Raw genomic sequence first — 26932 nt, 5'->3', positions numbered from 1 at the left:
ATCTCATCGAAATCCGATCAGCCGTTTTGGCTACAAACTCTAACAAACATCCATCCATCCATCTATCTAAACTTTCGCATTTATAATATTACTATGAAGTATGATTAGTGGAGATACGTTTAACCGAGTCTATCGAAATGAATGTATTTCAGTAAACAAATGGAATTTAAGAGCGTGTGCATACCTGAAACAAAACTATCGCAAAACTATTTGGTCTCGCTTTGATTTATGAACTTATATGAAGGTGCGGACATTACTCGACTTAGTTGTGCAACTAAACTGTTCGAATGGACTGAGAAACAATCGACAATCGCACAACTGTTGTGCGCCCGCTCTAAAAAAGATGTTCATATTTTGATTTACAAATGGCAAAGATGTCGCCACAGTCGTATACCAGGAAGTGACGTCACACCGTTCGCATTTGTCTAACAATATCAAAATATTATGATCGCCAGAAAACTCGAATCCCATTTTTGATTAACGGCCGAGATAATGCGAGTTAGCGCGTCATTAAAGCACAGATAATAAAAAAAATCGCTGTGAAACGGGTCGCGTTGTAAACCGGCTAAAAATAAACTGTCTGTTGTTTTTATTTGAGTTTTAACGTGCACCTTGATGTTGCGACAGGCGTGTTTCACCTGCCTTACTCAGTCAACAGACGCGTCAAGTATAGCAGTTTAACCTACTAATATTCTTTAGCAGTTTACTTTGTGCTCAGTTAATTAGCGTAGCGTTTGAACGCTTCCTTGTCGAGAGCGTGTGGGAAATAAAAGAGAAAACGCTTATTGTATCTACATATTTTGGAGCATAATGGAGGTAAATATCAAGGAAAAATATTGACGCTTAAGTGCAGTTTTTGAGGAGTTTCTTAATCGACATAGACGACTTCTTAAAAAGATTGAGGCATGACGTCTACGTAAGAAATGTTATATATATTCTGCCCTGTGCTGGTATTATTTCGCATAACATCAATCTCATAAATTGCGTACAATGATGATTGTTGTTTGCGAACAGCGCTTCCTCCACCAGTTTCCGTTAACTGCAACGTGTTTATCAAGCCGTGTATAAATACTATGCAACATTCTTTCACAAAGTACATGCAAAAGGTTATGTTAGAATACATTAAATCAAATTCAATATTTACTATTTTGTAATAAAGTTGACACTTGTGAACACCAGGCCTGTGTTACCACTACCATTTATTATAGAAAATGGTGTCAGGTTGACAGATGAAGCTGAAGACCAATATGATTAAACTCACCTGAAAAAATAGGCAAAAGCAGACCCATTGGTAGTACTTGTAGATCTTCCTGTCGTTCATGTCCTCCTTGCCCTTCTCGCGGCTGTTCCCGATGCCGGGATAGGGCACCTCGACGCCCACTTTCTTGTTGAAGAAGCTCTTGAGCGTGTATGTGGAGTGGATCCAGCAGTAGGTGTTGAGCACGTCCTCGGGGATGTCCTTGGTGTGGATGCAGTCGATGGGGTTGCCGACGTACTGGCGCGTCGTCACGATCAGGCTGAACGAGATCAGCAGGATGACCGTGATGGAGTAGTGCAGCCGGAACACGGGCGAATCAATGTGCACATAGTTCACCTTTATAAGATTTTTTAAACCACGAAAAACGTCTAACATTTTAAATGCTTGAGTCCGATCTCACACTTTGTCTCGTCACCTCGACTAACATTATTTTTGTCTCGTTTAATCTATTTATTGTTTCGAAGCACCAGCGATTGTTTTAATAACTTTTTTTTTATTTTTAAATAGTTCGTTTGTTTAGAGTTCGATGTTCGTAAGGCACTTGTTAGATTGGCAGTGTGTTGGTTGTTCGTCTAGTTGCATCAGAGGCTTCGTTTGTGCTGATGTATTTTTTTTGGTATTTTTATGAACTTCAGCAAAGATATCATTGTGTCATATTTTCTACGTTTCATAATTCGGCGGGTGTTTGGGGTCGGCTCATTTATTGGTCATGTCCCCGGCTTGTGGAGCCCCGCCTCGGAATGTGGTCATCAGCGATGCACAATGAACAAACGTTGTTTCTGTAAAACTGTATATACTAAGAACTAGTTATGTAAACTAGAATACGAGGGCGGGATGTTCTGGACCAGTTTATGAGTTCACGCGTCGATTCGACCGGAGCATTTTTATGTTTGACAAAGTGTTAGTATCATTTACTTTTGTCAATCGGAACGGTCACTAATTTAGTATATAATTAATTATGGTAAGGTCGTTTTTCACTAAAACATGGCATGCCTACTGTGATGCAATTAAATCGGAAAATTTTGTCGTTGCCGCTGAACAAATTAATTCAGAATTATGCTGCCAAGATAATGGTGGCCGTATTAATGACAAGCGCAGATCTAGTCTTTAAATTTATACGATTTAGGTTTCGCGGAAACAAAATTTTAAACTTAATTAAACGCATATCTAGAAGATATCTTAAGGTTTCACCGGAGAAATGCATACAAAATTCCTGTACGTAAGAAATATTAATTTTTCTTTGTATGCGTGGTTGTATTATTGTGAATAGCGCTGTGTTTTTTGTTTTAATGTATTTTTACTTTTTAATTATACTTTTAATATTATGTAGTTCGTACTTTTTCATTTGTAATTTATGTTCTACTTCGGGTGAATTTTATTTGATAATCCGGTTTCCAATCAGATAATTAAGTTTTCTTAATATTTTCGATCGTCATCTTGTAAAGCACCTTTTTAATGTCTAGTAGTGAAATAAACTATAAAACTTCAAGACATATAAAATGTTGCTCAAAATCAATAAGACATAAAAATCTAGCAGTATTAAACTGTTCAAATATAGACCGAGTAGAGCACAGTCGGCGGATACGAGCCAACTGCACCTATATCGATTGTTTTTTCATTAACTTGCAAATCTTTTGGTCGACTTCGTGTTTCGGTGCTGTAAGAGCTGTTATGTATTCCTTTGTGGAGGGCATCTCCAGCTTTGTCTTTAGAGTGCATTTGTCAACATTCGATGACGTCATCGTATCGCGTTTTTACTAATCATTGGTGAGAATTTTCAAACTCTTAAGATGTGAATGACTAGATGTTGCTCTCGATTTTGTCTGCACGCATAAAGAAAAAAAAAAGAAAATAATAGATCTTGGTATTCGGTGATGATTTGGCTATTTACTGGTGAAAGAATTTTTGAAATCTGTTAAGTAGTTTTTGAGATATTTCAATACATATAAAAATATAAATCTTTATAAAATATTAGTAACAAGTTGGGACCTTTTGGGTGTCCTGGACCTTAACAAGTACACCAACAAACGTAGAAACATGTTTTAAACGTTCAAACCATCATTTCGATAGTTTACGCAACTAACGAATCGGACACAAAGGCGATGCAATGCCGTCGAATTTCAAAGAGATATGTTTGACAGACGCGCTTCTTGTATCCACACGTCAATAACTAATCTCATACAACGCACAGGCGGCAACGAAAACAAACACAAACAGGTGACTTATTGCATTACTATTAGAAGCTTCAAATAGTTTTTTTTTTTTACAAAGAAACGCTGTAAATATCTCCCTGTCATATCCGATATTTCAACCGTGTAAGACGTCGTTAAACTGAAGATTAATATGTTGGTTTTCTTTTGAATTTTTGTATAATTTGCATTTATATCTTTCAAGAATAAGTAAACATGAAACGTTTGTTGTTCGGGATTAAATACAAACACTTTACACTATTTATTATGCGACAAGACAAGATCAGTGCCAGTTGCTCAGGGGTTTAAGCACTTGACTTGTAATCTACAGGTCTCGGGTTCGACTCCCGCTATGTACTGTGATTTTCAATTTTCGAAATTCATACGTACATAATTTACCCGACGTTCCTACGGTGATGGAAAACATCGCGATGCCTGCACATATCGGCGAAGAAATTCAAAGATATGTGAGAAGTCAACCCGAGTTGACCATCGTGGTTGACTATGGCATAGTCACCCCTTATTAGGGTTGGCTCCGATCCCCTCAGTGGGGACGTATACTGAGCTGGTGATATTTAAATCGTTTCTAAACATTAGTAAGCCGAACGTATACCTTTTCTTATGATTAAACTAGCTTTCGTTCGCGACTCTGTGTGCAAATAAAAAAGTAACTCCTCTACATCGTGCCAAATTTTATGGAGATCCGTTCAGCAGCTTAGGCTACAAAATGTAACAAACATCCATCCATCTAAACTTTCGCATTTATATTAGATACAAGAATGTTGAATGCTTCCAAATATAACATGCGGTTTCATTTATAGTAATATGATGGAGTTTACACAAAAAAATACACTAGCTTTTTTATTTATTTTTTAAAAATTATGAATAATAGAGAAGTTACATTTTACAACAGTAATTAATGTTACCAGACGTATAAAATTAACTAACAATCAAATTTCAGCAATAAAAATGTTAATATTTAATAGTCTTGGTATGCATAGATAACATAGGATAGTTAAGACCATTATGTGTAGGAAGGTGTACGTAAATCTTTTCCTGGTTGTACTGACCTATTTATCTAGACTATGGTAACTTCAGGATCCCCGGGTTAAGTTTCATCGAAAGCTCCTGATCGGATGACGTTCAGGTCAAACGATATAATCCAATTCATACAAGGAAATATGATCTAATAATCTGCCAAGACCGCAGTCCTTTAACTAACTTACTGGGAATTCTTCCCAGGATAAATTAAGCTTTTTATGATTTTTTTTTATGTTGGTAGACATTGTCTTTATGATAAAAATAATAATAAAATTATTAAATTTGTACGATTTTTTCCGAACGCTCGATAAAAAATATTACAAAGTAGGACGTTAAAAATATTTCTTAATTCCTATTAAATAAAAACGCAATTAATAGGACATATTATTCGTATAAAAGTAAAATCAGAGACCACTTCTATACATAATTTTCGTGCTGCGTCCTTGTTCCTTTGAATTATTTTTTACATAGAAGTCATTGACTGGCCATTCTTGAGGTGAAGAGAATTAGCAGATCTGAATATTGTTTTCGAGAAGATTCTAAACATCGGCCAACAATCGCTACACTATTCGACCGCTGCGAACCATAGAACTCGAGTGGCACTCGCCTTTAGCCCTGTTTTGACTCCGATCTACGTCAAATGATCACTCTATCATAAATAACTCGTGGTTCCAAATTCAAAATGTTTCTTTGGTTGGTCTAGTTCCGGATGTCTGTTGATATTCTATTATGGGTGATAGAAATAAAAAAATATACACGAAGACTAACTGCAGCACTCAGTTTTTAACTAGTTTCTCTTATGACTTGTTTCACTAGACTAGTAGTTTAGTCATGTACCGAGTAATTTAGTAAATAAAATACTCTAGTCTATATGATTTGATGAAACGAGATAACTAGCTATTCGAGTAAATATTCGCTGTTCGGACGAACTGTTACAAACTAGGCATTAAGTAGATTCAGTAGCAAACACTAAGGGTCTTACGGTTCCGATAACGAATCCGAGTACAGTAGCAAATATTGTATACTAGCTATGGCCCGCGACTCCGTCCGCGTAAATAAATGAATCAAAATCTATTAACCTATGTGTTTTACCACACTATTCTCTATGTCTATGCCAAATTTCATCGAGATCCGTTCTGTCGTTTAGGCTACAAACTCTAACAAACATCCGTCCATCTAAACTTTCGCATTTCGCATTCACAAAAGGAAACAGGTTAGAAAATGTAACCTTTTTTATATTTAAAGTTTCCATTGCACATTTGTCGTACACCTATAAAATCAATTAGTGTGCTAGTGTGAAGGACATAGAGACGCTATTGTTGTGACGTAGAGATAGGTCACGTCGCTGCCGGAAACGAAAATGTGCAACAAGACATTTATGCAAGCTTTCTAAACTAATTTAGCATAAGTGAACTAATGTATGATAATTGTTACGTCTTGTATAAACAGAACGGTAAGTTACAGGGTTGTCACGTAACAGCTATTCAATTCAGTAAATTCGACAACTCATTATTTTAAGTATAAATAGTTTGATTATGTATAACAAAACAAAAATTAAATTAATTTAAAAAAAAATGTATTAGATAGGAAAATAAAAATTATGAAAGCTTTATATTTCTGACTAGCTGTTCCCATGCGACTTCTTTCGCATGAAATTATAAAAAAATCATTTTATTTTTCACATTTGTCAAATTATCAATTGCAAATGTCAAAATGACATGACATGATGTCAAACCATGGCAACCTTGTTTCCTTGATATTGGCAACAACTTATGGTCTCTTTCCCACATTAGGGTTTTTATCCAAAATATTTACCCCTAAGTTTAATGGCGTGAAAATATATAGCCTATAGCGTGACGTAAGTGTAGGGCTCTTTATTAAAAAAAAGAGTAATTCGAAAATATGCTGTGATGTGTGTGGTTACGCTTTATTATAATATTATAGATCGTAAAAAAAGAATTATTTGTTATTATGTATGTACATAACGGCTTACATTTCTACATAATATCGAAGTAAAATTTTATTACACAAATGTTGGCACTACTGAAGTTCGAACTTCTTTAATTTCAAACACTGACAACATTTTTCGTGTCAATTCATTCGATATTCGAAATAATGAATGCATTTACACTGTGGCGTGAATTCTAGAAATATCGAAAACATTTTTATAGCGCGAGCTTTGAAAGTTTGCGATCGAGCTTTTGAATCCACTAGAAGCTCAGTCGCGTGTTAATTAAAAATAATTTCATAATATTTTTTTTCCTAACAGATAACTTTTCATTACGATGTCCTCGGTATTTGTAAAGGAGGTGGAAGAGTCTTGAAAATTAATGAACCACTTGCCGTCTAAAAATGGCCGGTTTTACTAAAATACTCGTTAATTTGTACTGCTATAGGAAACTTCGAAATACAGATTTACTACCACAACTTGCAATCTTATTTAAATTATTTTTGTTACCTATTACGCTTTGCACATTCGACAATGACCTTTAAAGGGCAAATGGCTACTGTTTTTTTTCCACCAGTCCCATTCCTTACTAAAGCTATATCTTTTTTTATAAGAAAAGCATGCAAAAGAAACGATTACTAAAATGAGGCGACCGGCATGCAATCTCATCCCAAGAAACAATTGCTTCAACTCGACGCCTGTCTTCTGTTTGGTCATATATTCGGTGCGAGTACCGTGCGTGTTAAAGATCTATCACTTTAAAATAAATCGGTATTTAAAAAGTGTCTCAGTTTTTGTGAATGAATAATCTGGTATAATTAGAAGTGCCGTGGGTGTTGGCAGTCGGCGCGGGCGCGGGCTCAGCGACCGCGGGATTGCTCGAGTTCTATATTATTTTATATTTGTTAACGTGTTTTATTTGACTTACTATTGACTTAATGTACAATTGTGACTATTACTTGTGTATGTATTTTTTTAATCTGTTTTTAGGCTGGTCTTTACTGAGAAATCTTACGCTTTTGTATAACGACCTAGGTTATTTTACTGTTATGCGGAATGTAAGTGTGGTTCATATTTTTAAATATTTTACTTTGACAAAGTTTAAAATAAATGCTAGTTAGTTATCTAAGTGATTCCCCTGACAGTTGTATAGTTCATCATACTTAGTAAGTGAGGGAGAGTTCCGGCAGATTTGGCTCGGTCGCGCCCCCGCGCGGACACCGCATATATCAAATGACAAAAGTTGGCAAGAGACAGAAGCTTTTTTATTCTTTAACACCTTATTTAAATGCCTATTGCAGATATCATCTATTTTATTTAAATATGCCAAAGGATTTAGGGAATTTGGCGTTAAAATTTAATTTATTTTTACGTTTGTTTTAATTTTTTTTTTCATCCATTTATATTTTCCAAAAATGTTAAACTCTAGTATGTTAAACATCTTACTGATATTATAAACGCAAAAGTTAAGATGGATGGATGTTTGTCGAAACTTGGTACAGATGTAGAACATAGTATGAAAGAATACATAAGCTACGTAATACGTTTTTATTATTCTAATTAGCGGACGAAGTAGCGGGCAGAAACTAGTTTATAAAGTTCACTATAACAGTGTACGAAAACATTTGTGAAAATGATGAAAATTACGTTTTTTTAACAAACTTTTATTGAAGATATATATGAAAAGTGAAAAATGCGTGGGAAAAAATATATGCCAATATATTACTTCTATCTTTTATAAATGATTTTATGTTACACTAAATGTGAAAATAAAAAATATATATTTAAAAATGAATTTACAGTTAAAATGTTCACCGACAAAATTTATTTTCCACCATCTATTTACTTTGAATATTTAAATATATTCCATTGGTAAATCGTTTAAGAAACTTCAAACATGAAGCAAACGTATTAATATCTGAGATACAAAGGGCCGGAAGCCGCGCGGATATCGAACTCTCCCGCGCTTTTTAAATTTTGACAGCTTGACAATAAATATGGCTGCTATACTTCCGTGAGATATGTTTAAACTACATTGTTAAAGTTTCTTACAAATACTATAAAAAATACTTAAATATAGGAGTTTTAACACTACTTTTAAACAAAAGATAGTGTGATTAACTCACCTTTTATGAACTTATACTAGCGTTTGCCCGCGTTCGTGAACGCGAAACTAAAAAAGTAGCCTATGGTAACTTAGTTGAGAACATATAAGACGCCTTCCAGAAAAGGCATGTCCATAGATAGGCAAGGCATATAGATCAGTCCTATAGTACGGAAATTACCCGAAACAAACGCCGATCTGCGGATAGACAGATAGACAAGCAAAAATTAAAAAAAAAATCTTTTTTCAATGTAATCATGTAAAAAGGTGTTCTCGAATTATGTTTTTTTATATACTCCAATCTTATAGATTGTGTAAACATCCATTAACATAATGATTATTATTACAATACATAAGTTTCCAAGTTGTATGTGTCTGATAAGTAAATTAACAGATAAAGATATTATGATATATTTAAACCGATGCTAGTAAGTAGCCTTGTCTACGGCGGGATTACCACGCGGCCGTCTCAATCGATAACTTGCATTGTAAAGGTACTTACACAAGACATCTTAAAAAAAATAAATATTTTTTTATCCGAGTTTAAAACTGATTGAAATAATTTTGCCAACGCATATATAATTGCTAATGTTTATGAACAGCGTGGCTTTATTTTGGTGGCTACTTTGCCGCCTTATAAGAAAAAAATGTGTGAAAAACACAATCACCTACGTTTGTAATATCTATAGCCTAAACGACTGATAATAACTTCGTGTCGTACAGTTTCCAAGCATAAAATTGTAATAATTAATGTATTGGAACACAGTATTAGTAAATAACAAAATCCGTCAAACTTTACAAATAAGACAATAAAAAATTCACCGTCGAATCACGTGCGTAATTAACAATTCCCTTTGAGATCGCACGACGTGGCTGAAGTGTGCCGCTGCCTTTGCCTTTGAGAAATGCATAAGAAGGCACTTTTGTGGTATCACAGGAATTACAATGAACAGTCGGCAGCGACGAGTGTCCCGATGCACTTCCAGCGATTCCTTTGTCCTCAAGTTCAAGTAACAAGACTCAGGCTAAGGCTTACACGTAATCTAACCTATAAGCTAGCTAAGCTACCGACTAATGTGGCTACACACAGGAAAACTATTGACGTAATCGTATGAACGTCCATACTAATATAATAAAACGTAAACATACACTATATGCGGCATAGGATGTCAGCAATTACACCATATTTTTGAATAATTATATCTTTAATAAAAATCTCTGTACTTACGACACGCTTTAGGTTATATATTATCAACTATTACACTTAGGGGTAAATAAATTGGAAAATATTATTCATGCGAGAAAGGGACCATAAACTACAAGCTGCCAACATTAAGAAAGCAAGGTTATTATGGTAACGGTATTAGACAATTACAATTGAGACTATGACAAATGTAAACAATAAAATAAAGTTTTTATAATTTCATAAGGATTAAGCCGCACGGGGACATCTTGTACTTAATAATATTACTTAAGAGCTATAAAAGTAGAGATGAAGTGTATAAAAGAGATAAGAGAATTTAAATATGACTGTTGATACATTTGTATAGAAGAATATTCCGTATTTCTTTTAATAAGCAAATATTAAACTATCCTTTTTAAATACTAAATCAGAAGTTAGCTACGGATCAAGCTTAGACTAGGATTTTATTTTTATTTTTTTTTATTTTATTTTTTTAAGGATAACTTACAGCTAGCTTAAAAAAATTATAATAAAAGAAACAAAAAAATGAAGACCAATTACAAGTTATCGCAGATAGTCACAAGTATATATCATAATGAAATTCAGTCCTTGTAGATTATAAGTGCATTGGCAGATTAATTTGTGACTATAATTGATGTATTATTATGTAATGCATAATTAATAGTAATGTATTATTTAATTAACAATAATGACAGTAAATGTGTGGTCTACTACAAGACAAATAGATTTAATTCCATTTGAAATGTTTTAATAAGAACATACAGGAATCATAGTAAAAATTTTCACGTCTATGTAAAATATTGGACAAAGATAGATTTCTCTTTCTTTGTAGCCTCAATCTTAACACTTTCTGGTTTATGTCCCCATCGTCTCGTCGCACAACATAAACAAACTAAATTGTTTAAACATTATTTCGGTCTGTGATATACTTAGGAAACATATTCCCATCCACACCTAAGTTTAGTATCAATCTAAATTCCATTAGAATCGATTGAATCTATCGGCTAGAGAAATACTGAGGTATCAAATGCACTCAACAACGCCTAAGTAATTTAGTTCGTTGGATTAACAGAGCCGAGTCGAAGTATCGGGGATCAAACAGGTTGGCGCCAAACGAATTAGGAACATTTCCAACAGATGGATATCGGATTTGATAGATTTTAACACTCTATAGCTAGGGTTTATACTGTTTCAGTTCGTTTTAAGTCTCTTATTGTAACTTATCAAACCTCTAATACTCCTCTAATGACCCATTAATTAACTGAATACGTGTATCTTTATTTTTTTTTATAATATACCATTTTTTACGGGGGGAAATCTTCAAAAAGATACCCAGCCTTCTGGGGGGGGGGGATGACAGGGTTAATTGAAGTTTGTACCCACTAAAACCCCTTTGGTGGCCAGCATCTAGTGCCATAGAAGAGGGTTCCGGGATATCCGTGGAACTCACCAGAATCTTCGGCACTTTACGACACAATACATGACGACATTCCTGATGTTCCGCAGCGTTATGGCAACATTTTGTATAATATCCCCTAAAAAAACATCTTGTCACACAAATATAAGAAAATGTTTTGCAATAATATTATTATTTTTTTGTTCACATTATTCGATGTCATAATATTACTTGATAACAAAACAAACGAAAGTCAGCTTGTAACAATCTGGCAACACATACCGCGAATACTGACGCTGCTACAGAAGTCGGACACGCTATACATAACCTCAAATCAGCTTAGAACGTAAAATGAAATCGTTGAGAATAGATGAAGAAATAAATCAATATACCATACTTCAATTGTTGTAAACATCGCTTTGAATAATATTGATGTTTTTGGAATGATTTAAAGTGAAAAAAGTGTAATCTAGTCTGTTTTAGATCTTTTTCAAAAAACTTATTTAGTTCCATATCAAACGAGTACCAAATGTACTATTGTTAAGGTACTAAAGTTAGTATTAGAACTAAAATGTAAGTCTTAGTTTAGTCGGAAAAGTAGTATGAACTAAGCTAAATAATAAAATTAAAAAAAAAACTAAAACGTGGCAGACATTTTAGCTGACAAGTGTAAAGAATTATATTAGTTATGATTCAGTCTTGCTACATTTATACGCTAAAAATAAATTAACAACATGTGTACGACCTAATTTTAAACACGTAAATTTGCGATCTATAAATCGTAGTACACAAAACATAACAGAAAAGAATTCAATCAGTTCAAACGTCAGAATGTTTATCGATAAAGTAATATCGATAGCAACACAACACTGGCCCACACTTAGCGTAACGCGCGTACCAGCAACAACCTCAATATCGACCGTCCATTTGCTATACTAATGGCTGAAGCCGGTATGATCTATGCCCGAGTGTAATCTAAGATTGTGCGAGCTAAAATAGATACCAACTAGGTTAATTCCCCCTTAATTTTTCTGCGCAACTATGTACATTTTGGTATGACATACTCTTCTTGATGTTATCACAATTATGATCAGAGAAAATTTAGTTTAGAACTTAAAACTTGAAAACAGAAGACTGATAAACATGTAACTTATAAGTAAATCTTCTTAAAAGTTTTACGATATTTATTATTTAACAAGCAGGCGACAGCGACGTGACATCTTTACTTGCAGTTGTTTATTTCAAATCAATAGCCAATAAGACGGACAAAAATCGGATATATCCTCTATCCGTGGGTCCTCTCCCCAAATGTATTCCCCTCTCCATCTTTGTATGAAAAGGATGGAAAGGGGAAAGGAAAAATTAATTACTATTGAAGCAGAGATAAACTCTATCCCGGATCGTGAAAAAGGACGTAAATTTACACAGATGAGTGCAAGTATGGCTTGTTGTGTCCTTCGCATAATGACGTCATCAGTGTTCGTATGTCCATGATTCCAGTCTACTCGAACTGATCCCATCGAGAATCCCATTTGCCACTTAATAGTATATTAAACAGTGGCGTAACAGGCTATCTGTTTAGATAATAAATCTTGCATTGAGTAAAATCAGTATGCCTGCGTTTTGTTACTACGCCCGATGTATTTTTGCGGACTGTTTCGAGTTGTGTTTATTTTTGTATTTAATTTTGTGTTTCCGTGTACGTTGTCGACATTTTTACCCTTCGATTTCAATGGCGTTCGTTTGTGGTATTTTATTATGTGGTGAGTATTGCCCATTCCGGACGTCCAGCCCCCGTCTTAAATAGTTGTCAATGAACATTCAGACAATTTGTAATTTTGTTGTATACAACGTAGTCTTTTGTTTTTTTTTAATATTGACGGATACCCTAAGACAAAAAAATTGGATCTATAAATACTGGCTGGATTGGATTGACGTGTTGACATTTTTTTAAAACAAAAGAAAGAATGGACGTGCGACAAATGAAGACAAAAGAATGTGCGATGTGACAGCATGATTAGAAACTTTAATTTTGGCACCTAGTATTACATTTTGTGTGAAATTTTAATTAGGATATGGTAGGATTATTTATAAACTTACTAATAAGTAGATGTAATTAATATAGATATGTCATTAAGTATCTAAATTTTAACTTCGTTTCATGTCAAAAGATTTACCTTCGTCTCCAAGAAACTACGCATCGACTTATGAAATACATTAACATTGTGTTAATCTCGTATACGAGTATGTTATGTAATAGTTGAATTTAATATTGATATCGGTCAGTGGAACTCGCACGCACAAACCAATGACGTCCGCCCACCGTACTAAATGTGTTGAATCAATCGGAGATAAACGAAACAATAAACAGACAACACGTTCCTCGCAGTTCATACAAAACTATTTTAAAAATCAGTATCGACTATTTTTCACAAACTAAACTTAACATAGAATACGTTCTGTCCAAATAAATATTGATAAATTTAGGATTACGCGGAATAAATAAATAAATCGAGTTAACATTGGCTTACAGAATTTGTAGACATGTGTCGATTGAAATATATTAAGAACTTGGCATTATGTATGGATTAAACATAGATTTATTAAGCCCTACTTTAAATAGACCTTCACGGTACTTTTAAATATTTTAGGTTAAGGAATTAGGAAGATATAAATATAGTTACTTGAAAGAAATTGTTACACTAGGGCTGTATAACTTTCGGGTATTCAAAGCAAAGATTTTTAATTACATCTTAATAATTCATTATGAATAAAAAAAAATAGTTAGATTGATGGTTAGAATTTGCCGCCTAAACCGAACAGATCTCTATGAAAAGCACTATTTAGAACATAGTCTTTTATACATTAACATAACATAACATTTTAACAGTGGTAGTACCCGCTTTAACTTCTTAGCACGATTGGGCCGGCACGCCCCTAGTAATACCACGACCACACACAAGACAGGCGTGAAATGGAAACAATTCCATGTTTCGTCTGATGAGTGTGGTGCCGGAGGCCTAATTTAAGTCCCTTTCTCTTTACCACTCTTTTCTTATAAGGAGAGGTTGGGAAGAGGAAGTGGATTTGATAGTGGAGGAGATGCATAGGAAGGGGAAATATCCTCTTTATGTGCGTCTCCTCCGTCGGATAAGGGTAGGCAACGCATCTGCAATTGCGGATGTCTATGAGCAGCGGTTGCTTCGCCATTTTGGCGTTTTCAGGTAGCCGCTTGCTCGTTTGCCACCTTATGTTATATAAAAAAAACATAGGCTACTTTTGTTATTTTAATTGCACGCGGACAATCGCGAGCAAAAGCTAGTTGCTAAATAAAGAAAACAAAAGATCTCTCGTTTAGTGTATTTAAAATTACATAATTTACGTAAACGAAAACATACATTTTACCTTTTGATGTGTAATAATAGAGGAAATAATTTCACATTAGGGTCGCGTTCGTGAGCCGATACATCGAAACGTAAAATTAACACATCTCTTCACAGTTTCTATTACATATGTGTTTGTACAATTCAATTATCTTGTGTAAACAATAGTTTTCGTTTGTATTTTAATGGTTTTGAAGATAGCATTAGCCTAGTTTTGCTATCTTCAGTTGATTTTCTTATATTAAAGTTTTAAAGTACGCCATTTTGATTTAAAATACTTGATCATCTATATTTATACCTACTAAATAGTTTGCATTGAATAGACTCCGAAACTACACAACTGATTTTAAAAATTACTTCTCTGTTAGCTTTTGCCCGCGACTCCATCTGCGTGGAAAAAACAAAAGTAAGTAGCTTATATGCTCTTCCTGACTATAATCTATATTTATACCAAGTTTTACGGAAAGCCGTTTAGCAGTTTAGGGCTACAAACTCTAAAAATCATCCATCCATCTAAACTTTCGCGTTTATAATCTTAGTAAAATTAGAATTATTACTCAGTAACATAGAATATATTTTATTATAATAAAGTAACACAGATAAGATAACAGACGTTGTTGAGATTGAATGTGGATGGCTACAAAGGAAGAGGAAGACCGAAGAAAGTGTGGATGGATTGTGTGAAAGAAGATATGCTTAAGAAAGGAGTGGATTCAGATATGACGGCTGATAGAGATGTATGGAAGAGCAGCACATACTGTGCCGACCCTCCAAGGGATAAGGGCAAGTGGATGATAATGAGATAAGATAACAGACGTTTATTATTTGACATACACGCGAAGCTGCGGCGGATCGCTAGAAGATCATTTTGATTTTTATATTTATTAATGGTGTTATAAAATAACAAAATTAATTCTGTTTCAATGCATTTAGTAGTCATTGTAGACGTTCTATACGAAGAAAGTATCCCGACTCAGGACCTAAGCGTGCATACCTTTGAATAAACTATCGTACAACTGGTCGCGATTTGATTCCTATGAGCTTATATGGAAGTGCGCACACTACTCGATTTTTTATTGTGCAACTAAACTGTTGGCTGCGAAACTATCGACAATCGCACAACCGTTGTGCGATTTTTATGGTGTGCGCCTGCTCTTAAAATACATTAAAACCCCCCGTAACTTTATATACGCAAGGAGACTTTTCGATTTAATTTGAATATATCATTCTTGATGCAACTTTTCCGATGAAATACTTTCGATATAGATCGAGAAAGAACTTGTTATCCGAGAGATGCCGCGTGACCTAAATAGGCTATCTAGACGCTACTTGTACCTAAGTCTGCATATATTACATCTCAACTACCCACATAGCGGTAAACGCAGATAAAGTGCATATCCATTGTTCTTTATGTTTCCAAGTTCCAACTTTGAAGTATTATTTATAACAAACAAGCACAAAGTTTTTGGTTACCTAATTATTCTATGACTTATCTTCTTATCTATATATTGTTTTCATTAAACACAAGATTTGCCCGCGACTTCGTCTGCACGGAATTAAAAAAAATGATAAGGTATACATTCTCTTTGTGCGGAATTAGAAAACGAAACTAAGTATCTACTTTTGCAGGTTTTTAACAGTGGTAGAGCCCGCTTTAACATCTTCGCACTGTAGGGCCGGCTCGTCCGGTGTAATACCACGACCACACAGAAAACAGGCGTGAAATGGAAGCATTTCCGCGTTTCGTCTGATGAGTGTGGTGCCGGAGGCCTAATTTTACTCCCTTTCCCTTTCCACCCTCTTCTTTTGAGGAAAGGATGGGAAGAAAAAGAGGATTTGACGGTGGAGAAGACGCATATTAAGGGGAAGCTTCTCCTTTATGTGCGTCTCCTCCTCCGTCCATTAAGGGTAGGCAAAGCATCTGCAATTGCGGATGTCTATGGGCAGCGGTCGCTTTCCATTACGGTGGATTCAGACGGCTGCTTGCTCGTTTGCCACCTTATGTTATTATAAAAAAAAAACTTCTTGAGTAGCTAATGTTCAAATCATGTTAATCGAAGATAATTTTCTTTAAACTATTTTTGTAGTAAACAATATACTTCAATTTCGGTTGATTTACGTAAACCGACAAGTTTTATATATCTTTTGTTACAAGAAACCGGAAAGGTTTTATAGCATCGTATAATTTATGTGGCAACCCTGCTTCATAAATAAATCGAGTTGATTTTTGAGCGGACCACTGTTGCAGCGACAACCCTGAAATAGCCACGAGGTGACGTATTGATTTATTTATTGAGTGGCCGCTCCTCGATCCCTGGTATATTTAGTCTGTGAATTTATGTTAATTGCGAATAGACACTTTTTCTTATAATAACCACTAAAGAAAACAGAAATCGAAACAATATTACAGTATAAGAGATAAGGAATAAATTACTCAAATTAGCTAGTTGCTAGTCTTACTAATATTATAAATGCGAAAGTTTAGATGGATGGATGGATGGATGTTTGTTAGCGTTTGTAGCCTAAACGGATGAACGGATCTCCATGAAATTTGGCACAGGTTTAGAGCATAGTCTGGAAGAACACATAGGCTACTTTTTATCCCGGGAATAGTTACGGTTCCCGTGTGATTCATTAATTTAGTTTTTTAATGTTTACTCGATCATTCTGCAACGGTTCAACATATCTTATTGAAATTTGGCACAGATATAAAACAAAGTCTGGAGTACACATGGGATAAGCTTCATCCCCGAGAAATGTCCGGTTCCCGAGGGATATGTAGCTTTTTGTAATTTTCATAGTTTGTATGTTTTGTAATACCACGCGTATGAAGTCGCGGGCAACAGCTCGTTATAAATAAATCAATCAAAGACGAAACTTACTTAACTGTTTGTTGACACAAATGTTTGTTTTATGTTGCAGTAATCACACAATTTGAAAGGGAATGAGTATTTCTAAGTATTTTACCACTTCCTACGTTTGAAAATAGCCCGACTGGCGATTATTTCTCATCAATAAGTAAATAAAAAGTCGATTCGAGCTCTATCAATGTTACCGGCGCTGGAAAAATAAACTGGATACGCTGTTTGTGGGATTTATTGATGTAAATATATGTAATCTACTCGAACTAGAGTTGCAAGGTTGCCTCGCTCAAGGTCTCACGTCTGGCTTTCTTAACGTTTGTGAGTTAATTACGATTTATATTTGTTTTTTTTATTGTCCACGAAAAGATTCTAAACGTTGTACGAATCTGTGGGAATCGATTCTCGGTATCGTACTCGATTCTTACACGTGATTATAGATTTGTTTTTTAATTTAGGTACATGTCAACATATCCACCGCGTGTATTTGGTAATTTGTTTAAACTAGTTTTCGTTCGTCAAACAAAAGTAACCTATGTGTTCTTACAGACTATTCTCTACATATATGCCAAAAATTCATCGAGACTCATTTAGCAGTTTAGATGAAAAACTCTAACATCCATCCATCTAGACTTTCGCGTTTATATCATTATGATTTGATATTTGAATCTTTTTGACTAAAACTAGATCTACGTGTGTAAAAGAAATAGTGTCTTCTCTATATAAACTGTCAAAGATGATCCGTTCTCACAATTTATTTAAAACAACGTTTTCATTTCATGTATTTAATTTCACAGATGGATCATTAAAATTGGTTATTGAATTCCGCCTTATCTTTTTACTTCATATAGCATCGTATGCGAAATTAAGTCAAGGCCATTTTCGAACGTAAAATATTGAAAATATGTCTATAGTATTTCTTTCAGTTAACCTAGAATTTAAATGGTACCTACACTTAGTGTTAGCAGATGTGTGAACGGCGTTTCCTCGGTACGCGGAAACGATATAGATAATTCAAGTCCACTTGTTTAATTCGCACGAGAAATGTTTACGAATTCTCATTCATAAATGTATGCCTGATCGAATTATTTACTTGCATCGTAATGGATGCGAATAACACGTTTAAATAAATACAGACTGCAAAAAGTATTTGCTTTAGGATTTTTTTGCTAAATAATCTGGAGTTTGATCATAGTTGATTTTAGATAAGTGCAATTAAAAGAAGGGTGACACGCACTAGCGTGTTTCTTCTCACATCAGTCTTATGTTACGTTCATAGGGCAGGAACACACATAATAATAAATAGTAAAATAGTATAGTAGCTGTAATATCACCTACTGGCATGTGCTAGCTACTGAACCCAGTAAATTTGTACATACAATTTTTTTTTATAATATAAGGTGGCAAACGAGCAAGCGGCCACCTGAATCCACTGAAATGGAAAGCGACCGCTGCCCATAAACATTCGCAATTGCATGATGAGTTGCCTACCCTTAATTGACGGAGGAGAAGACGCACGTAAAGAGGACATTTTCCTTTCCTACGCGTCTCCTCTACCGTCAAATCCACTTTTCCTTCCCATCCTTAGAAAAGGGTGGAAAGAGAAAGGGACTAAAATTAGGCCTCCGGCACCACACTCATCAGACGATACGCGGATTTGCTTCCACTTCAAGCCTGTTTTCTATGTAGTCGTGGTATTGCACCGGACGAGCCGGCCGATTCATGCGAAGATGTTAAAGCGGACTCTACCACTGTTCAAATGTAAGCAAATGTAAGGTATCATTTTTTTTTGTTGTCGCTGGGAATGCCTTTACGCACTGCACCGTCCGTGCTGATGTAACCTATCATATAGCAAGAACGTACATGTGTAAACTGCCACAACAGTACAAGTTTCTAGCATATTAAATTTTGCGACAGTTATTGGCAAATAAATTAAGGAAGAGTCTGAACGGGGTATGAGACTTGATGCAGACACGTATGATCTCGAGAACAACTGGCTTCACTAGCACATGCCAGTATACTATTTTACTGTTATGTGTATTCCTGCCCTATGAACTCTTGTAACGTAAGATTTTAGTGATTTTAAAGAGTGATGTTACTCATGATGAGTGTAACATCGTTTGTATTCAGCCAATATTAAATTATTGTTAATGTTACGTGTGTACAGCTACGAAATCTGGTTGTTTTCTTTACTTTTATAGTATAATATTGCGGAAATAGCGTGTCTCTTGCAAGAATTGTCGGCACAACTGGGTCAATAGGAGCGGAGTAGTCTCGCTCGATGACAATTAATTAAGGCGAAAGTAACGTTAAAAAGACGTCCGGTAGCTCTGAGGGATACATCCTAGATATCCTAGTAATTGGACGTCTAGATAATAGGAATATGTGAAAAAAAATTACAACATCATCGATTAGGTTCTGACTGACGATAACAGTTCAACATTCAAACAAGTAATTGTACATTTTTATTTTACTTTACAAAAGATCGCACGTCAATTGTTTTTAGTGTATTTTAAACGCAATAGTCGTATTTCATTTTATTTGATTCAACTATTGTTTTCAAAAGTGATTTTAATTTTTATTCCTTTCTTTTTTCCACATCCATTTTATGTAAAATAATTTAATACAAAAGCGATGTAAAATCATATCCTAGATAGAAATAAATTGAATAGCAGCGTTGAAATGTTACAAAAATATTAAATCATTTATTTTTTAAATCTATTTTACTGTCTTTTGTCATAGTTTATGAACATGTCTTACTAATGTTAGAAATGCGTAAGCTTAGGTGGATGGATGGATAGATGGATGTCTGTTAAAGTTTGTAGTCTAAACAGCTGAACGGATATCAATGAAATTTTGCATAGAAGTAGAGAATAGTCTGGAAGAACACATAGGCTACTTTCTTTTTTTTTTTTAATTCCGCGCGGACGGAGTCGCGGGCGAAGCCTAGTTTAACTATAACGTGACCTCTATCATTAAAATTGGCGCGCAAGCTTAAACATCTGAGCCTAAGCAAGTCGAGGGAGATCGGGGGTGTCGGAAGCCCCTTAGTAGGCGATAGGTCGAGCAGATCCGAAGGTCGATAACACGGAGGGCTCTTGAGACGGACTACCAGAGAACGTGCCCAAAGATACAACCAGAAATTGTGCGTTTCGCTTTTAAAAGTTAACTTTGTGACGCATGTTGACGCATAAATTTTTTAACCTCTAAAATTGGTTGATTGGTTATATGGAAAAGAAGTACAGCCTTAGTAATAGAGATGGTACGGATTGAGATAAACATCGCGGAAACGTTGCTTATTGCAGGAATAGCTAGACCATGTCTTAGACTTAGGCCACTAATACAGAGACAAATCCACTGATTGTGTACAAAATAGATTCTAAGGGTCTCGTAGAAACATGAATTAATTTTTCCTACATTCAATTTAATTGACTTTTTTTAGATAATATGTCGTATTGAAGGCCTTACTCATCCGACCTTAGGAAGCTACAAGAGTTTACTCAAGTATTCGTTTCCGGTACTTGTTGTCAAACGCTAATTTTTTTTCCTGTTAAGATATTTTAAATATTCGTTTCAATTTGTGTTACAGAACTAGTTATGACAGATGAGACGAGTTACACAAAATATCAGACACAGTGTTCTAAAAATTAAGCTTAAAAACGTGTATATCCGAATAAATTAGAAAAAGCTCTCTAGTTTTAGAATAAAGCTTTAAGTCGTCACATACATTAAGTTAAGAACGGACACGATGTGTCTGATTTAAGTGAAAGGCAGCTGCTTGAAGTGGTGCTTGGAGTGCTGCCCAATTGTCTTAATGCTTCATTATTAACAAGCTATTTGCTATCTACCCTCATTACATATATACATTTGATTATATACACGCCTGTACATTTGGAAACAAAAACTCTCTAGAACTACTCCGCCCCTCTGAACTTATGGACAATTGAATAAGCAAGAAAATCCTTGAAATAACTTAACCGAGCTAAATGCAACACGCGGCTTAAATCTATAAGTATCGTGTAAGTTAGTATCGATAGATGAAAGCGCTAGATACACAACTTAAGTACTTTAGGAATCACTTAACATTTAGCTAGCGATAATATCACTCTGATATTTTTATACTTGAAAATTGAAGGCCAATACTCAAGTGGGTACGATGGATACGACTGAAGGCCATGGATTGGATCTAGATAGTACAATATTTAGTTATGCTTCCAATATTTTGGGACTTAAAACCCTCTGTTAAATTAAAGGCAAGATTATTACTGGTCACATAGAAAAAATAAACCGAACATGAAATATATAATAGAATTATTTCAAACTTTTTTTTATTCCACAGATAAAGAGGTTTTATGCGCGTATATACCTTTGCAACCGCCTTTAGACTAAACGACTCAATCGATTTTTAAAAACCAGATGTTAATCGATTCGTCTACTTATTGACCGAATTCCCAAAAGAAGGTACTCAAGTCGTCTGTATGCTTTTTTTATGCGTGTTACGGCATAACTCCACTGGTGGACCGATTTTGATAATTCTTTTTTTCAGAGTATCGGAAGAGTGTTTTGTCTTCTAACCTTGAAATAAGTTAGTTCAAAAGTTGTTTTCAAATAAGAATGACGTTTGAAAAGTAATGTGTGTGGATATCGTTGCATTCCTGTATGCTTGAAGTGGGTGTAGAACCGCATTTAGAATTTTATTAGTCGCTTCTCTGTATAAACATTAAGCAGATAATAAAACGGATTATCTATGGTCGGAATACCTCAGCGACTGACGTTTACCATAGACAGTAAAAGAAGTTTTATTGTTTTCTAGTGACTAACTCGAAATGCTATGATAAACAATAGTTTGAAATAGAAATTGTAAAAGCTGTGTACATTTAGTGCTTTCATTTAAATTGAAATTTTGTCTATGGAGCATATTTAGACATAACATTTAAAATATCGTAAAACAAATTACTGACAATATTTTTTTATCCTTACACTGGTTACAACAGTAATGTAGAAATAGCACGCTATAACAACATAATCATGTTGATCAAATAATTCCGTTACATCTACCCAGTTTTGGTTAAAGTAGCGTGAAAATATTTTGACGTTCGATAGACAAAAGTCCGGCGGGATTTATCTGTGCTCGCATTCTGCACTTTATTACAACAAACAATAAAACAAAGTAAACTATAAAAGAAATCATAAATTCGTCCGTCCGTTGCGATCGCTAGAAATGGCGGGAACGAAAATATCGAACTACCTTTTGTGAGAAATATATCGAACATGTTGGAAGAAACTTATGTTCAAAATAACTTTACAAACAGTAAGTTAAAGGAACAACAATTAATATATTTCTTTATAAATTGCTCTAAGGGTTACTTTATAGTCACTTAGATATTTAAGAGTATTCACTCTGTGTGTGAAATCTACGCTAAATTACTTTGAAGTACTTATTATGTGGCAGTTAGTGCATCAGAAATTTCCCGTAAAATAGTATACTCTACCACGCCTAAAGAACTTAAACTTTGTTATTTGCACATATACAAGAAATGTGTGCTTAATAAGATTAAAAATACATACTCGTTGATATGTGTTAGGTTTAAAAGCGTCATTTCGACATACATAGCCGCGTTAATACGGTCCAAGTCTCAACATAAACAAGCGGCGTACAATGGACAGCGGATTTAAAACTTCGTTGTAACCCACGCGGCAACCGAAGTCGCTTTTATTAATAGACTATATCGTTGAAAACTATTCTTAATCTCTTAATCTCTGTTCCACGTTAGAGTCTACCGCTCTCTATGCAAATTTATAGAGGTCGTGTCAAGGGCCTTTATTACCATAAAGATGTTCGATTTATTTCTTCTTCTTTGTAAAGATTATTTATATTTCCCGCAATAAAACTGTGATACTGCATTTTAAGATGACATTGAGATATAAAATAATTAATTGCCTAAAGTTTAAGTTCGCTATATTAAAACCGGATGAAACATATCAAAAGACTATTTTTCGGGGAATTAAAAAGACAAAAATAAGTAGCCAATGTGTTCTTCCAGACTATCCTCTACATCTATTCCATATTGAATCGAATTCAGCAATTTAGGCTACAAACTTCAACAAACTCCAGCTAAACCATCGCATTTATAAAATTACTAAGAAGTAATTTACTTGTCACAATTTTAATTGCTATTTTCGACTTAAATTTTTTTTAAAACCAGTACAAATTCAAATTTGTTAATCTTACTTCTTACTATAATATTAAAAGTGCGAAAGTTTAGATGGATGTTTGTTAGAGTTTGTAGCCTAAACGAACTAAAAGTAAAAAATTGGAAGAACACATGGGCTACAGTTTTTTTAATTCTACGCTACGGAGTCGAGAGCGAAAGCTAGTACTAAATATTTTGGACCAAATTACAAAGCAGTCTATATCTTGATATTTAAATTTTCTTACTGCATTTGAACAAATATTCGAATTCCGCTAGGATTTGATATAAAATTAGAAAAGTTTGAGAACAGTTTGCTTAAGATAGTGTAAGTCGTTGGGCTTTAACAAAATTGATTCTACGCCTCAAAAAGAATACTCTATAGTCGTGCATTTTTGTGTAAAGCAAACATTAAAAATACTAATTTATTTAACGTATTTACGTGATTTTTACATGATTTTACTTTTATAAGATGTATGTATACTATTTATAGCCATAAGAAATAGATTGAAAATAGTTTTCGGTTAGATAAATGGAAGTTGAAAGTAAAGATTTGAAGTTGTAGCAACTCGCTGACCAATAATTACTTAGCGTAACCGAAGATTTTAACCTCAAACATTTTAAAAGGATATTTGGACATTTGAAGATCAATATGTGGAATAAAATACCCACACATTTAGTTTGTTGATCGAATTATGCAATTAATTATAAGAATCAATCTTACTAATATTATAAATGTGAAAGTTTAGATGGATGGATGGATGTTTGTTAGGGTTTGTAGTCTAAAAGGCTGAAGGGATTTCGATGAAATTTGGCATGGACGTAGAAGATAGTCTGGAAGAACACATAGGGCATTCACTTTTAGTTTTTTTCAATTCCACGCGGACGGAGTCGCGGGCGAAAGCTAGTAATTTAATAAGGAAAAAGATACGCTTATAATGAGATTAGATGAATTTTTACAATGTTCGAGCCTACTTTAACAACTTCGGAAGAATGGGCCACTCAATTCAATACGACCACACAGAAGACAGGCGTAAAGCAATTCCACCTTTCGTCTGATGAGTGTGAGCGGAGGATTACTATAAAAAAGTATAGGAAGGGGTAGTCGATTTGCGATTTCGGAGGGTTCTTTTTATAACAAAAGGAGGCAAACGAGCGGCGAGAACATCAAGGTGGTCAACGACGCCCATGGACATCCGTAATACCAGTGGAACCACAGATGCGTTACCGGCCTTTGAGGAAATGATAAGCTCGCTTCTTGATGGACTCTAAGACCTTGTTCTTTTGTATTTCATACTATAAGCAACATAGTATAAGACACCTTATAACTGCGTTTATTTTGTCAAAATGAATTGTTACATCGCTTAGAGATACAGAAGTATGGATACAAATGATAAGCCTCACCTCATCCGTCAACACAACAAAAGTGGAAATCAACCTTTTATAGATCTGTAATTGATTTTACCAGATGTTTTGTATCAAGCCGGATAAGTCAGGGTTGCCACCTTATCAATTTTCCCATAAATTCTTCTTGTCTACATGCATATGAAATATAGATATCTTTGGTTCCAAGTAGCACCTCTACTTCTTTGCCTAAGAATTTTAAATTTATCTATATGGGCTTTTTAGGGTTCAAAAGAGACTTAGAGGGGAGTTACATTGCGGGAAATATAAATGTAGTATTTACAAAAAAATGTAGCAGCAGGTATCATGAAAATTAGTAAATTTTGACATTCTACGAGATAATAGAAATCTCGAGTGTTTTATTAATATGGTAGTTGTGGCAGCCCTAGTTAAAGCCAGGAATAAGTCAGGCGATGGAGTCGGTGCGCGCTATAAAAATAGGCGCGCGACTGCCGTTTGAGATGCGATTGAAAACACGTAAATCAAACGATGGACGCCCTACACGTAAATGTTCTCGTCTGTAGATGCAAGGAATAGTACTTCTTAAAACGAAACGTTTTTGATGTTTTTTTGTTTCAAGGAATTAACGGTAATCTCACCAGTACCAAATTATTATCAGTTAGGACTGTACAGTCCTATGTAAAAGTTTTAATTCTCTAGTTTGTGAAGTATTTAAAAAACAATTTACTAAACCCAAATATAACCTCAGTTAAAATTGTATGTAGATGTTACAGTTGGAATATTCAGTTAATACTGTCAATTCGTACTGAACGTATGTATACTTTAATATTTACCTTCTGTGTCGTCGATTGAAATTGTAGTTAAAAATAAACATTTTGAAAATCGAATTGTAAAGAAAAATTGTTAAAACCGTTATTAATGAATTATCGGCGGATTCGGAATTCAAAATTCGTTTCCGAACAATGAAAAAGTGGTAACGCCGGATGTCACAATGAATTGTCATAATATTTTACACATATCCGGTCCACTTTTAGGGCAACGCACTATTGCACAACAGAAAAATTAACGCACATACAATTTTAAAGTATTGTTTTTAACAAGCATGAATTGTCGCAACTGAAATTGCAACAAACAATTTAACGAATTGAAAATGAAAAAGAAATGAGACTCTAATAAATAAAATTAACGTTTCAAATTCATTAGAGGTCAACTAAAATATTTCAAATGGATTTTAGCGGGAAAATAAAGTAGAGACAAAAAAAAACTATTCATGCAAATTTAAATTGTAATCACAAAATCTTATCTTATCACAAAAAAAAACAAAAGTGTTAGCTTTTTAACTATTTTTGATGTATTCTGTATTCTTAAAAGTTATTTATATACCTGTGCTATTTATTAATACATTTATCTTTTTTTAAAACAACAATATTGTTAGGAAAATAATAGGAAACGGAAAGAATAGTGGGGGGTAGTTTTATAAAATATATGGCAAGGAGTGGCTCGGCCTCAGTCGCAGTCTCGGCGCTCAGTCATTTGCGTTGTCGCATTGGAGTTCAGTTTGTTTTTTTTTTTAAGTAATTTACAAGTATTGTTAATATGGCAGTCCGTCTATATTTTAAATTGTCATATGTGGAAATCTCTAACAAAAGTGAGTAGCCAATTGCATCGAGATCCTTTCAGCCATTTAGGAGGCAAACTCTCAAACATCAATCTTTGCGCATTTATAATATTAGTAAGATAACAAAATTAAAAAATAACAAAATGCAGTCTATTATAATAGCTATTGCAAAGCAAATTGCATCAGCACAGAGTACGTTAATCCGATTACGATGCGCTTTTATTTATTGACGTGGAAAATCAAAATGGCTACGTGCCATATATTTTGTAATAACAAAATAACAGCACCTGGTATTCTTCTATATAGATATCACAATAATAATTCTAATAATTGACTTGAGAAAGAAAACTGCATTGAATTTTCTAGTAAGTTTT

General features: G+C 34.4%; 1 protein-coding gene across 1 annotated transcript in view; it reads right to left on the bottom strand.

Moving 5' to 3' along the window:
* The window catches only part of LOC106107755 (innexin shaking-B), a 16219-nt gene extending 13699 nt beyond the window's left edge, over positions 1 to 2520 (bottom strand). Inside the window, exon 1 of the mRNA XM_013288756.1 lies at positions 1262 to 2520. Coding sequence (XP_013144210.1) covers positions 1262 to 1633 — 372 coding nt within the window. The 5' untranslated portion in view covers positions 1634 to 2520. The remainder of the gene's footprint in view (positions 1 to 1261) is intronic.
* Positions 2521 to 26932: the final 24412 nt, after the last annotated feature.

The sequence above is a fragment of the Papilio polytes genome, unplaced genomic scaffold, assembly GCF_000836215.1.
Source record: "Papilio polytes unplaced genomic scaffold, Ppol_1.0 DF821845.1, whole genome shotgun sequence".
NCBI lineage: Eukaryota > Metazoa > Arthropoda > Insecta > Lepidoptera > Papilionidae > Papilio > Papilio polytes.
This window is presented reverse-complemented; position numbering and strand designations above follow the sequence as displayed.